The sequence below is a fragment of the Leptonychotes weddellii genome, chromosome 2 (genome assembly GCF_054177405.1).
Source record: "Leptonychotes weddellii isolate Sample4059 chromosome 2, ASM5417740v2, whole genome shotgun sequence".
NCBI classification, from domain to species: Eukaryota; Metazoa; Chordata; class Mammalia; order Carnivora; family Phocidae; genus Leptonychotes; species Leptonychotes weddellii.
This window is the reverse complement of record NC_138370.1, coordinates 149302543-149318185: the sequence shown is the minus strand read 5'-3', so window position 1 is coordinate 149318185 and position 15643 is coordinate 149302543. Positions and strand designations below refer to the sequence as shown.

Here is a 15643-nt window from a genome sequence, read left to right as displayed (position 1 = left end):
TTATGGCTGAGTAATATTTCATTATATATATATACCACAACTTCTTTATCCAGTCATCAATCCATGGACATTCAGGTTGTTTCCATATCTTGGCTAAAATAAATAATGCTGCTGTAAACATAGGTGTGCATGTATCCCTTTGACTTAGTGCTTTTTTTTTTTAAAGTAGGCTTCACGCCCAGCATGGAGCCCAACAGGGGGCTTGAACTCATGACCTTGAGATCAAGACCTGAGCTGAGTTCTAGAGTCGGTCACTTAACTAACTGAGCCACCCAGGCACCCCTGAATTAGTGCTTTTGGATTCTTTGGGTAAATACTCATTACTGCAGTTCTTGGATCATAAGGTAGTTGTTTTTAACCTTTTGCAGAACCTTCATGCTGTTTTCCAGAGTGGCCACACAAGTTTGTATTCCCACCAAGAGTGCAAGAGGGTTCTCCTTTCTCCACATCCTCGCCAACACCTGTTGTTTCTTCTGTTGTTGTTTTTAGCCATTCTGACAGGTGTGAGGAGATACCTCATTGTAGTTTTGATTTGCATTTCCCTGATATGTGATGATGAGCATCTTGTCATGTGTCAGTTGGCCATCTGTAAGTCTTCTTTGGAGAAATGTCTGTTAATGTTTTCTGTCTGTTTTTTAATTGGATTATTTGGTTTTTGGGTGTTGAGTTATATAAGTTCTTTGTATATTTTGGATACTCACCCTTTATCAGATATGTCATTTACAAATATCTTCTCCCACTCTGCAGGTTGCCTTTTAGTTTTGTTAATTGTTTCCTTTGCTGTGCAGAAGATTTCTATTTTGATGTAGTCCCAATAGTTTATTTTTGTTTTTGTTTCCCTTGCCTCAGGGAAACTATCTAGAAAAAAGTTGCTATGGCCAATGTCAGAGAAATTACCACCTGTGCTCTCTTCTAGGATTTTTATGGTTTCAGGTCTCACATTTTGGTCTTTCATCCATTTTGAATTTATTTTTGTATATGGTAAAAGAAAGTAGTCCAGTTTCATTCTCTTGCATTTTGCTGTCCAGTTTTCCCCACACCATTTGTTAAAGAGACTGCCTATTTCCCATTGGATAGTCTTACCTGCTTTGTCAAAGATTAATTGACCGTGTAATTGTGGGGTTATTTCTGGATTTTCTAGTATGTTCTACTGATATATGTGTCTCTTTTTGTGCCAATACCATACTGTTTTGATCACTACAGCTTTATAATATAACTTGAAGTCTGGAATTGTGATGGCTCCAGCTTTGCTTTTCTTTTTCAAGGTTGCTTTCACTATTTGGAGTCTTTTGTGGTTCCATACAAATTTTAGGATTGTTTGTTCTAGTTCTGTGAAAAATGCTGTTGGTATTTTGAGAGGAATTGCATTAAATATATAGATTGCTGGGGTGCCTGGCTGGCTCAGACAGTAGAGCATGTGACTCTTGATCATGGGGTTGTGAGTTCAAGCCCTACATTGGGCATAGAGCTTACTTAAAAATAGCTAGATAGATAGGAGCACCTTAATGGCTCAGTCAGTTAAGTGTCTGACTCTTGCTCTGAGCTCAGGTCTTGATCTCAGGGTCATGAGTTCAAGCCCCGTGTTGGGCTCCATGCTGGATGTGAAGCCTACTTAAAAAAACAAATAGATAGATAGACAGATAGATTGACAGATAGATATGTAGCTTGCTTTGGGTAGTGTGGACATTTTACAATATTTGGTCTTCCAATCCATAAGCATGGAATGTCTTTCCATTTCTTTGTGTTATCTTCAGTTTCTTTCAGCAGTGTTTTATAGTTTTCAGAGTACAGGTCTTTCACCTCTTAGGTTAGGATTATTCCTAGGTATTCTTAATATTTTTGGTGTAATTATAAATAGGATTGTTTTCTTAATTTCTCTTTCTCTGCTTCATTATTGGTGTCTAGAAATGCAATAGATTTTTATAGATTGATTTTATATCATGTTACTGCATATGTTTATCACTTCTAACAATTTTGTAGTGCAGTCTTTTGGGTTTTCTATATATAGTATCATGTCATCTGCAAATAGTGGAACTTTTGCTTCTTCTTTACCAATTTGGATGCCTTTTATTTCTTTCTGTTGTCTGATTGCTGTGGCTAGGACTTCCAGTTTTATGTTGAATAAAAGTGGTGAGAGTGGACATCCTTGTTTTGTTCCTGACCTTAGGGCAAAGGCTTTCAGTTTTTCCCCATTGAGGATGATGTTAGCTATGGCCTTTATTGTGTTGAGGTATGTTCCCTCTAAACCTACTTTGTTGAGGGTTTTTAACATGAATGAATATTGTACTCTGTCATATGCTTTTTCTACGTCTATTGAAATGATCATGGGGCACCTGGGTGGCTCAGTCAGTTAAGTGTCTGACTCTTGATTTTGGCTCAGGTCATGGTCTCAGGGTCGTGAGATTGACCCTACATCAGGCTCCACCCTGGGCATGGAGCCTGCTTGAGATTCTCTCTCTCCCTCTCTCTCCTCCACCCCCTGCTCACTCACGCTCACTCTCTCTCTCTCTCTAAAAAAAAAAGAAAGAAAGAAAAGAAATGATCATGTGGTTCTTATCCTTTGTCTTATTGATGCAATGTATGATGTTGGTTGATTTGTGAATACTGAACCACCCTTAGAACCCAGGAATAGATCCCACTTGATCATGGCGAATGATTTTTTTTTTAATGTATTGTTGTATTCAATTTGCTAGTATTTTGTTGAGAATTTTTGCATCTTTGTTCATCAGGGATATTGACCTGTAGTTCTTTTTTTTTTTTTTTTTTTTTGTGGTGGTGGCTTTGTCTGGTTTTGGTATCAGAAGAATGCTGGCCTCATAGAATAAATTTGGAAGTTTTCCTTTTTCTATTTTTTTGAATAGTTTGAGAAAAATAGGTATTAACTCTTTTTTTTTTTTTTTTAAGATTTTATTTATTTGACAGAGACACAGTGAGAAAGGGAACACAAGCAGGGGGAGTGGGAGAGAGAAGCAGGCCTCCCGTTGAGCAGGGAGCCCGATGCGGGGCTCCATCCCAGAACTCTGGGATCATGACCTGAGCTGAAGGCAGACAGTTAACGACTGGGCCACCCAGGCGCCCCGGTATTAACTCTCCTTTAAATGTTTGGTAGAATTCTCCTTTGAAGCCATCTGGTCCAGGACTTTTGTTTGTTAGGAGTTTTTTGATTGCTGATTCAGTTTCTTTGCTAGTTATCAGTCTGTTCAAATTTTGTATTTCTTCCTGTTTCAGTTTTGGTAGTTTATATGTTTCTAGGAATTTATCCATTTCTTCTAGGTTGTCCAATTTGTTGGTATATAGTTTTTCATAATATTCTCTTATAATTGCTTGTATTTCTGTGGTGTTGGTTGCTACTTCTACATTCTCATTTGTGATTTTACTTATTTGTGTCCTCTCTCTTTTCTTTTGGATAAGTCTAGCTAGAGACTTACCAATTTTATTGTTTGTTTTTTTGTTTTTTCAAAGAATGATCTCCTGGTTTTATTGATCTGTTCTATTGTTTTTGGGGTTTTTGTTTTGTTTTGTTTTTAGTTTCTATATCATTTATTTCTGCTCTAGTCTTTATTATTTCCTTCCTTCTGCTGATTTTAGGTTTTCTTTGTTGTTCTTTTTCTAGCTTCTTTAGGTGTAAGCTTAGGTGTTTTGAGATTTTTCTTGTAGGCTTATATTGCTATAAACTACCCTCTTAGAATCACTTTTGCTGTGTCCCAAAGGTTTTAAAACATTGTGTTTTCATTTTCTTTTGTTTCCATGTATTTTTAAATTTCTTCTTTTATTTCCTCGTTGACCCATTCATTGTTTAGTTAGCATGTTATTTAACCTCCATGTATTTGTGGTATTTCCAGATTTTTTTTTTGTGGTTGACTTCTAGTTTCAAAGTATTGTGGTCAGAAAAGATTCATGGTATGACTTCAGTCTTTTTAAATTTTTTGAGACTTGTTTTGTGGCCTAACATGTGATCTATTCTGGAGAATGTTCCATGTGCACTTGAAAAAAATGTATATTCTATTGTTTTAGGATGAAATGTTCTGAATATAACTGTTAAATCCATCTAGTCCAGTATGTCATCCAAAGCCATTGTTTCCTTGTTCATTTTCTGTTTAGATGATCTGTCCATTGATATAAGTGGGGTATTAAAGTCCCCTACTATTATTGTGTTATCACTTAGGTCCTTTATGTTTGTTACTGTTTTATGTATTTGGGTGCTCCCATGTTGCGTGCATAAATGTTTACAATTGTTATTTTTTTTGTTGGATTGTCCCCTTTATTATTATATAATGTCCTTCTTTGTCTCTTCTTACAATCTTTGTTTTAAAGTCTGTTTTTTCTGATATAAGTATTGCTACTCCAGCTTTATTTGACATTCATTTGCATGATAAATGTTTCTCCATCCCTCACTTTCAATCTGTAGGTGTCTTTAGGTCAAAAATGAGTTTCTTGTAAGTAGCATACAGCTGGGTCTTGTTTTTTAATCCATTCTGTCACACTATGTCTTTTGATTGTCTTTTGATTTAGTCCATTTACATTCAAAGTAATTACTGACAGATATGTATTTATTGACATTTTATTACTCGTTTTGTGGTTGTTTCTGGAGATTTTCTCTGATCCCTTCTTGTCTTTCTCTCTTTCATGGTTTACTGGTTTTCTTTAGTGATATTTGGATTGTTTTCTCTTTATTTCTTGCATATTTATTAGTGTTTTTTGATTTGTGGTTACCATGAGGTTTGTATATAACCTCTTCTGGATATAGCAGTCTATATTAAGTTGATGGTTATTTAAGTTTGGACCCATTCATTTCTTTTCTCCTCCACACATTTTAGGTATATGGTGTCATATTTTACATCCTTTTATTTTGTGAGTTCCTTGACTGACTTTTTACAGAAATATTCTTTTTACTGCTTTTGTGTTTCCTACCTTCATACTGTCTTTTTGATCATTCCTTTCTACCAAATAGTCCCCTTTAATATTTCTCACAGGGCTGGGTTTAGTGGTCATGAACTCCTTTAGTTTTTGTTTGTCTAGGAAACTCTTTATCTCTCCTTCTATTCTGTATGATAGCCTTGCTGGATAGATATTGTTGGTTGCAGATTTTTCCCATTCGGCACTTTGAATATATCATGCCACTCCTTTCTGGCATGGTAAGTTTCGGCTGAAAAATCTGCTGCTGCTAGCCTTATGGGGTTTCCTTGTATGTAACCATCTTCTTTTGTCTTGCTGCTTTTAATATTTTTTTCTTTATCACTATATGTTGCCATTTTATTTTTTTTTAAGATTTTATTTATTTATTTGACAGAGAGAGAGAGAGCGCACAAACAGGGAGAGCAGCAGGAAGAGGGAGAGGGAAAAGCAGGCTCCCCTTAGAGCAGGGAGCCCAATGCAGGGCTAGGTCCCACGACCCTGGGATCATGACCTGAGCTGAAAGCAGATGCCCAACCGACTAAGCCACCCAGGCGCCCCTATTTTGCCATTTTAATTACAATATGTTTTGGGGTGGATCTGCTTTTGTTGATTTTGTTGCGGGGGTTCTCTGTGTTTCTGGATCTGGATATCTGTTTCCTTCCCCAGATTAGGGAGGTTTTCAGCTATTATTTCTTCAAATAAATTCTCTGCCACCTTTCTGTTTCTTCTTCTGGGACTCCTATAATACAAATGTTAATTATGTTTGATGGAGTCACTGAGTTCCCTAAGTTTATTCTCAGTCTCACTGATGTCCTCCACTCCTTTCTCAAGTCCAGTGAGTATCCTTCTGATCACTGCTTTAAATTCTCCATCAGGCATGTTACTTATATCTGTTTTGCTTAGATCTCCAGCTGTGGCCTCATCCTGTTCTTTCTTTTGGGTCAAATTCCTCTGTCTTCTCATTTTGTCTAAGTCTCTATGTTTTGTCTAAGTCACCCTGTTTTTCTGTGTTTAGAAAGTCAGCTATATCTCCGTTCTTGAGGGTAATGGCTCTATGAAGAAGAGGTCTTATAGTGCCCTGCAGTGTAGTGTCCCCCTGTTCCCTCGGGCCTGGTGCTTCAAGGAGTGTCTCCAGTGTATGCTGTGTGTGCTCTGCTATTGTGGCCTGGCCACTTTATGCTTCAGACCAGTTGTCTGCAGAGGCTCTCTTTGCTTGTTGTGGGCAGTGTTTGGTCCCTGGCCTGAATGTGGTGCATTTTAACTAGGTGTGCTGTGGTCTGCTTGTGAAATGAGACCTGTCACCACTGCCACTGGAACTGAGTCCTCACAAAACTCCTCGGTGGCAGACATGGTGTTGGCAGGGATTTGGGCTGGTCTTCTGGGGAAGGGGCCTGCTGTGCTGGGACTAAGACAAGTGTGACTGTGAAGGGCAGTTCCACTGGAGTTTGGGGGAACAGGGCTTGGTGTAAGCAAGGTAGGTGGTGAATGTTAGCACTGCACTGGTTCCTGCAGTTGGCCCTGTGCTTATGCTGAGAAGCAGGAGGAGGGAAATGGCACCTGTCAGTTCTTTTGTTCCCAGAGGGGTCTCCATGAATGCTGCCTCCCTGAGACATGCTCTGATGGCAACTAACCTCCCCACTGCGTGCCCCAGGTGCTCTTCAGATCAATGTTTCCATGCTGTATGTCCACAGTCTTCTTCAGGAGCAGCCCCAATGTCCTCCAAGCTCTCCAAAGCCAAGCATGCTGACTTTTAAATCTCCAAACTTTAAGCCCCACTGGTTGTAAGAACTCATAAAATGCAGGCCCTCTCACTTGCCAAGCCAATTGCTAAGGGGATTCATTTTCCTCATGCACTCCCCTGTGTGCTAGTTTGTCTCCTACCCTTCTCTGAGACCATGGCTCCCTCCTCACCACATTGGCCATGATCTGTTTCTCTCCCAAGCCATGTCTCCATACTTCCGATCATCTTCTGTGTGGCCTCTTCCCTACCTTTAGTTGTGGAGTTTGTTCTGCCAGTCTTCAGATTCATTCCTGGGGTATTTAGGATTTGATAGTTATCTAGTTGTGTTCATGGGACTCTGCCACCATCTGCCTTCAAAACTACCTGCTAATTTTTTTTTACTTTGGCTTCATGACACTAATCTACCCTGCTTTTCCTCCCACTACAGGCTGTTACAAATAAACCTTTCTCACTTGACTTTTTAATATAGAGCCTTGTGTATGCCCTAGAGAATAGTAGGAGATGATGTCAGAGATAGAAGCAGGGGCCTGATCATGCAGGAGCTCACAGAAATATAATAAAAGGGTTATTGTCAATACTAATAAAATTATACTTTTATATGTATAAATTCATAAAATACTCAAACATGGTAAAGTTTTTATTTACGTAACTTCTGTATATTACTATTAAGGAGCAACAAGCATTGAAAAGTATGATCTTCGTACAAATATGTGGACTCCTGTAGCAAATATGAATGGGAGGAGGCTACAGTTTGGTGTTGCAGTGTTAGATGACAAACTGTATGTGGTTGGAGGAAGAGATGGACTGAAGACTTTGAACACTGTAGAATGCTACAATCCCAAAACAAAAACCTGGAGTGTGATGCCTCCTATGTCCACCCACAGGCATGGCCTTGGTGAGTATAACTATGCAGGTTCATTCATGATATCATACATTAGGCTTCCACAGCATTTTTACAATCTACCAGGCAGAAGAAGACCACTGTGGCAGCGGCTGAGTCAGCAACAATCAGTCACCAAGCATTCCTTCACATGCTCCTTAACTGAGAAGCAGAATCAGGGCAAACAAGCATATACATAAGTGTAACAGCAACCAGCACAAGTAAAAACAAGTAATTTAAAGATTTTATTGTAGCATGATGGAGTGATAAGCCACCTTTTTAAATATGTATTCTGTGTTGACAATCACAGAATACAGTCTAACCTGATTGAAATGCTTATTTAAAAAATCTTCATCTATAGCCCCTGGTTTTTAAGCAGAAGTGAATAAAAACCCAGAGAAATCTTGGGGTGGCACAGAGAATATAATGATAGCGACTTTTCATTCTTTCACTCAATAATTCACTGAACTGACGTTGATTAGCATGTACTATGTGCTGTGTTCTTTGCTCAGTAGGTATACAAAGATGAAGAAGACACTGTCTTTACTCTGAAGGAACTGATGGCTTACTCTGAGTATGATAGAGGATAATTTAGGGTCTTGTGTCACATGACCTATTTTTTTTTGATGGGAGAAAGAATAGGTGAAATAGAATTATTCGATGAGAGTAAAGCAGATGGAAATAAAATTAGATGGGGTTATCACCCAGCTTTTGCTGCATAACAAATACTCCAAAAGTCAGAGGTTTAAAACAACCGTATATTTAGCTCATGGATCTGTGGGTCCGCTGAGCCATTCTTCTGGTCCAGGCTGCCTTGGATGATTTCTGCTGGGTTTTTTCATGGATCTCTGGTGGGATGGCAGGTCAGCTAGGTGATCTCAGATAGCCTCAATCACATGTGTAGTAGTAGGCAGGTTGTTGGCCTGGGCAACAGAGACAAGTGGGCCACGTGCCTCTAATCATTCAGCAGGCTAGCCAGGCTTTGTCACGTGGTGGCAGTCACAGAGTTTCAAAAGCAGCAAGAGAAGGCAAGCCATAGTGCACAAAGACTTTTCAAGCTTCTGCCTGCCTCATGTTTGCTAATGTTGCACTGGCCAAAACAAGTCACGTGGGCAAGCCCAGATTCAAAAAGTAGAGAAAAAGACTATTCTTATTTATGTATATATGTATGTATGTATGTATTTATATTTATATTTATTTGAGTCTAGTTGATACACAATGTTACATTGGTTTCATGTGTACAACTGAGTGATTTGACAAGTTTAAACATTACGCTGTGTTCACCACAAGTATAGCTGCCATCTGTTCCATTATACATCCCTACGTCATTATCACTGACTATATTTCTTAAGCCTCTTTTTCCCATGACCTACCCATTCCATAACTGGAAGCCTGTTATCTCCCTGCCCATCCATTTTGCCCAGCTCTCCATCACCCTCCCCTCTGGCAACCATCAGTTTGTTCTCTGTATCTTTAGTTCTGATTCTGTTCTTTATTTGTTTATTCATTTTTTATTTTTTATTTTATTTTTCAAAAGATTTTATTTCTATTTATTTGAGGTAGAGAGAAAACGAGAGAGCACAAGTGGGGGGGCAGAAGGAGAAGCAGGCTCCCCACCGAGCAGGGAGCCCAACTCAGGACTCGATCCCAGGACCCTGGGATCATGACCTGAGCTGAAGGCAGACGCTTAACGACTGAGCCACCCAGGTGCCCCTGATTAATCATTTTTTAGATGCCATCTATGAATGAAATCATATGGCATTTGTCTTTCTTAGTCTGCCTTATTTTATTTAGCATAATACCCTCTGGGTCCACTCATATGTCTCAAATGGTATGATCTCAACATTTTTATAACATAATATTCCAGTGTGTGTGTGTGTGTGTGTGTGTGTGTGTGAAAGACACTGCATCTTTCTTATCCGGAAGACACTACTCTTGGCGGAAGGAGCTGCAGAGTCACATTGAAAATAGGCATGCATTCAGCGATAAAAAGAATTTGTGGCCATATTGTCAATGTATCACAGTTTGGAAAAGGTTTAAATTAGTTTCAATAAAGAATTTGATAGATTGGGGTGCCTGGGTGGCTCAGTCATTGAGCATCTGCCATCGGCTCTGGTCATGATCTCAGGGTCCTGGGATCAAGCCCCGCATTGAGCTCCCTGCTCTTTGGGAAGCCTGCTTCTCCCTCTGCCACTCCCCCTGCTTATGTTCCCTCTCTCGCCATCTCTCTCTCTCTGTCAAAAAATAAATAAAATCTTTTAAAAAAAAAAGAATTTGATAGATCGTCGTGAAAGATGAATTGAAAGATGGATGAGTAGCAATGAAGTCATAGTTCAGTTTAGATAGCATAACTTTGTACTACATTGGATTTATTAATGCTGAGCACCAGAGTAGAGGCCACCAAAAAAAAGCCAATAGCCAGTAATGAAAATTATCTAGGCATGAAGATTGGTCTGATAGTGGGTACAGCAAAAAAGATCACAGAAACAAGTGATTCTACTATTTGCAATTAGATTTCAGTTCAAGGTGATCTTAAGTTTCAAGTTTGGTAAGGAAGTAAAACCAGAGGGCTAGGGGTAAGGTACTGAGAGGGGAGCTTAAAATTAACTATATGAGATTTAACAAAACTATAAAATATTAATCTTGAGTCCATAAGATCAACTTATTACGTAAGCACAGAATGGGAATGTATCTTAAAAGCAGCATGAATGAGGGGCATCTGGGTGGCTCAGTTGGTTAAGCAACTGCCTTCGGCTCAGGTCATAATCCTGGAGTCCCGGGATCGAGTCCCACATCAGGCTCCCTGCTCAGCAGGGAGTCTGCTTCTCCCTCTGACCCTCCCCCCTCTCATGCTCTCTCTCATTCTCTCTCTCATAAATAAAATCTTTAAAAAAAAAAAAAAAGGCAGCATGAATGAGACTTAAAAACTTGGGTTGACCATAAAATCCAGGGTCAATAGTATGATTCACCTGCATACTTTCCCCCACCGTGGAGAAAAGAAATTTAATTTTAACTTAAGGTAAATTCTTATGGTATAGAGAATAAGAATGCCCATGATCTTGCTGTGTTTTGTGCAGATTAGATTGTGCATAGAATACTGACATTAATTCTAGGTACCATACAAAATGCTTTATTGAAGCAAGTTCAAAGGAGAATGATCATATAATTCAAATGTCTTTTTTTTTTAAGATTTTTTATTTATTTATTTGAGAAAGAGAATGAGAGAGAGAGAGAGCACGAGAGGGTGGAGGGTCAGAGGGAGAAGCAGACTCCCCTCCAAGCAGGGAGCCTGCTGGGGGACTCAATCCTGGGACTCCAGGATCATGACCTGAGCCGAAGGCAGTCGCTTAACCAACTGAGCCACCCAGGTGCCCAGTTCAAATGTCTTCTTCAAGTTGTTTTTCTTTTTCCAAATCTTTCTGTCATTCTTGTTCTTACTTATTTACCATATAATAAATCAATGTTATAAATTTGAACTTACAAAAGAAACTCTTTACATAGGAAACACTCCTTTTATCTCTTACATGTGAGAATTAAATAAAGATTTCATTTTGAAGAAGTGGTTCTGCTGCTAAAATTCATTTTCAAAGATATTGTTTAAGGAGTTGAACTAGATGGACCCATTAATTTTTCTTCCAGCTCTTTAATTAATTATATGCACATACATACACACATATAATTGGATATATTTTTATATATTTGGAACTATACATATGTGTGTATGTGTGTAGTTTGTACATACTGTTCCCTTTACCTTACCTTCTCTTCTCTCAGATATCTCCATGTCTGGCTTCTTAACTTCATCCACATTTTTGTTCAAATGTCACTTTGTCCAAGAGGTCTTCCCTGACCCTCCCTACCCTTCTACTCAGTTCTATTTTTCTTATTAGCACTCATCAATACCTGAAATATATTTTGCCTGTTTGCTGACTAAAATATTAGGTCCATGATGGCAGGGCCCTTATCTGTTATCTTCTATTAAACGTTTGGCACTTAATAAAAACTAAATGTTTGTTGAATAAGGGAACTTGGTTCCGTGGTAATGAATCACACCAATAGATTGTGGTATCAAGTCTAACTAGAATAAAATCTCATGAATTTGAACTAATAGGGGGAAAGGAATAAATACGATTTTACAAATATATCTTAAATCTGAATTATTGAAAAATCTTTTAAATACGGCAACGTATACATATTGTATAGTTTTAAATAACTTTCCACTGTTGGATCTCAAGATACTGCCTCTAAAGCTTAGTAGACCAGAGCCGTAGAGCTACTTTCCCCCTCACCCACCCACCGACCAACCAAGAAGAGCTAGAAAGAAACCAGGTATCTTTACCATAAATGTTTCCTTAATTAAATTTGCATGTTTAAGGTTCATCGTACTTCCCAAAGCAATCTACTGATTCAGTGCAATGCCTATCAAAATTCCAGTGACATTTTTCAAAGAAAAAGAACAAATAATCCTAAAATTTGTACGAGGCCACAAAAAAAAAAAATCAAATCAAAACAAAAAAGAATAGCAAAGCAAACTGGAAAAAGAAGGACAAAGCTGGAGGCATCACACTCCCTGATTTCAAACTATGCTACAAAGTGATAATAACTAACACATTATGGTATTTGGCTTAAAAACAGACACATTGATTGGTGGAACAAAATAGAGAGTCTAGAAATAAACCCATGCATATGTGGTCAACTAAGTTACAACAAAGGAGCCAAGGATATACAATGGGGAAAGGACAGTCTTCAATAAATGGTACTGGGAAAACTGCATAGTCACAGGCAAAAGAATGAAAGTGGACCATTATCTTACAGCAAACACAAAAATAAACTCAAAATGGGTTAAAGACTTGAACATAAGACCTGGAACCATCAAACTCAGGTGAAAACATAGGTGGTGAATTGCATATTTAGATTTCAGTTGAAATGTGATCTTTAAGACCTAGCAGCAAATCTGGAGTCACTGCTTCTTTCCTGTCTCCTTGCAGGTGTGGCTGTATTGGAAGGTCCCATGTATGCAGTAGGAGGACATGATGGCTGGAGCTATCTGAATACAGTGGAGAGATGGGACCCTCAGGCTCGCCAGTGGAACTTTGTTGCCACTATGTCCACCCCCAGGAGCACAGTAGGCGTGGCAGTACTAAGTGGAAAGTAAGGAAATATTTAAAATTCTGTTTCAAACACAATAAACCAAATTTATTTATTTATTTATTTATTTTTTAAAGATTTTGTTTATTTGACAGAGAGAGATACAGCGAGAGAGGGAACACAAGCAGGGGGAGTGGGAGAGGGAGAAGCAGGCTTCCTGTGGAGCAGGGAGCCTGACGCGGGGCTCGATCCCAGGACCCTGGGATCATGACCTGAGCCGAAGGCAGACGCTTAGCAACTGAGCCACCCAGGCACCCCAATAAACCAAATTTATTGAGCTGTATTGTCTAACTTAAAAATATACATTAAAAAATACACAAAGTCACAGAAGAGAAAAACTTTAAGAGTGATGCAAACTTTTAAAATAGTCTCTTTTTATTGTAGTTCTAAATATAAATAACTCACCGTGTTGGGTTTTCATTCTATTGTGCAGATATTATAAATTTCAAGTTATTTTGAGTGAAGAAGTTTTATATAAATACAGTAAAAATCTGGTGGTTTATATAGCTTTCAAAGTATATAGTATTTTAAATGTACTATAGGCCCTCTCTGTGTTTTCCTAAATAATTCCTTCCATCTCTTCTATTGACTTATCTTTACTTTTACTTCTTTCTTATCTTGGTCAACTGCTGAAAACTGAAATGGGTTTAGAAAGGTGCTCTCTTGGCTCTTGTCTACTCTAACTGGAGTTAACAGATTTGGACAGAACCATCACCAATAGCTCTTGGTAACTCAGAGACTAAATACATATCACAGGCCTTTCTTCCATAAAATGAAGCCCTATATGTTATTAAATAAAAGTTGTGTGTTGCATACCTTTACTCACTTAAAATGCTTTGTCATCAGGGCACCTGGCTGGTTCAGATGGTTGGGTGTCTGCCTTCGGCTCAGATCATGATCCCAGGGTCCCAGGATCCAGCCCTGCGTCGGGCTCCTGGCTCAGCGGGGAGTCTGCTTTTCCCTCTGCCCCTCACCCTGCTTGTGCTCTCTCTCTCTCTTAAATGAATAAATAAAATCTTAAAAAAAAAAATGCTTTATCATCATTTCCAGAAAGGGGAAGGAATCAAAGTTAAAAGAGACTTAAAATTATTTGTAGAATTGTATTGATTGGTAAAAGAAAGTGAGAAAATATTAGTCAGATTTTTATACTTTATGACGTAAGGTCTTGGTTCCTCAGGACCTATTAGTTATGTCCTACGTTTTGTTGGTTTTTAGCACTATTACAAGTGGTAAGATAGAGAAATAGAAACCCACTTTTTAAAGTGTATCTGGGGGCGCCTGGGTGGCTCAGTCGTTAAGCGTCTGCCTTCGGCTCAGGTCATGGTCCCGGGGTCCTGGGATCGAGCCCCGCGTCGGGCTCCCTGCTCGGCGGGGAGCCTGCTTCTCCCTCTCCCGCTCCCCCTGCTTGTGCTCCTGCTCTCGCTATGTCTCTCTCTGTCAAATAAATAAAATCTTTAAAAATAAAATTAAAAAAGTGTATCTGATCTCCAAATCCTTCCCTTCATTTGTTTTAGCTAAAGAAAGAACTTCAAAATTTATCACTACGTATCTTCCCTCATTCTTTGGTAGCAGTCAGCCACCAAAGAATCTAGTAAATGAGAAAAAAGAGAAAACTAACATATCTTTTCAGTTTTAACCCTTCAGTTAAACTTCCTGGGATTAGGTCATTGATCTAATTCTTGTTCACTGACGTATTTCCTAGCCTAGAAATAAATATTTCTAACAGCACAAAAGCATAGCTGCCTTCTCTAAAATCTAATTTCTAGACCTACAGTAGCTTTAACTTCTAAGCATGGAAATATCTTACTTTCTCACCTTCTCTTGCTCTCTTACGAGAAATAAATATTTCAGTCTTTAGCCCATCTGAGGTACAATTTATTGAATACTGACACTGAGACAATCAAAGAATCATATCAGAAGCTGAAGATCACTCATCTATTAATGATTAAGACATTTGATTTTGAAAGTACAGTATAGGGGCGCCTAGGTGGCTCAGTCGTTAAAGCGTCTGCCTTCGGCTCAGGTCATGATCCCGGGGTCCTGGGATCGAGCCCCACATCGGGCTCCCTGCTCAGCGGGAAGCCTGCTTCTCTCTCTCCCACTCCCCCTGCTTGTGTTCCCTCTCTCACTGTCTCTCTCTCTGTCAAATAAATAAAATCTTTAAAAAAAAAAAAAAGAAAGTACAGTATATCTACTTTGTGATTTTAACTGTTCTGTTGGAATATCTCCCAAGCTGGTCATTTTGCCCCTAATCTTAACTCTCTTTCGTCCTTCATTTTAGAGACTTACCTAATGTCCTACCTAAAATACAAATAGGACCATGTCACTTTTCTGCTTAAAAGTTTTCAGTAGCTTACGTGACTAAGCCTCTTTTATGGTCTTGAATCCATGTGTGTCTGTGCGCACACACGTATGCACGCACATGTGTACATGTTTTTTAAATTATGGATGTTTTCTTTTTTTTTTTTTTTAAGATTTTATTTATTTATTTGAGACAGAGAGAATGAGAGACAGAGAGCATGAGAGGGAGGAGGGTCAGAGGGAGAAGCAGACTCCGTGCTGAGCAGGGAGCCCGATGCGGGACTCGATCCCGGGACTCCAGGATCATGACCTGAGCCGAAGGCAGTCGCTTAACCAACTGAGCCACCCAGGCGCCCAAATTATGGATGTTTTCTAATTGTTGATGTCTTCTGATATTCTGTGATCCATATTCAAACAATTATTCTACCAAGTATTAGTTAAAAATGAGAACAGTTTAATATTAAGAACAATAAGACAAGAAAGTAGTTTTTGACAGATAAAAACTTTTAACAAAGTTTCAAATAAATTTCAAATTCAATTAATTCTATTAATATAAAGTTTAGAACAAGATATTGCGCCACCCATATGTTGCTAAGATATGGTCATCTTCTCACTAAAGGACCAGTTTGAGTGGTATAGTGTACTTCACATTATGAATTAAAATGAACGAATGTCTT

At 38.7% G+C, this 15643-nt stretch overlaps 1 protein-coding gene across 6 annotated transcripts in view; it reads left to right on the top strand.

The window, feature by feature from the left end:
• Window positions 1–15643, top strand: part of KLHL5 (kelch like family member 5) — an 84152-nt gene that overhangs the window by 57914 nt on the left and 10595 nt on the right. For 5 of the 6 annotated variants that reach the window (XM_081812456.1, XM_081812457.1, XM_081812452.1 and 2 more), the window contains 2 exons: window positions 7308–7532; window positions 12506–12668. In XM_081812456.1, the coding sequence (XP_081668582.1) occupies window positions 7308–7532; window positions 12506–12668 (388 nt within the window). The remainder of the gene's footprint in view (window positions 1–7307; window positions 7533–12505; window positions 12669–15643) is intronic. The other variant, XM_081812455.1, reaches the window with a different exon arrangement.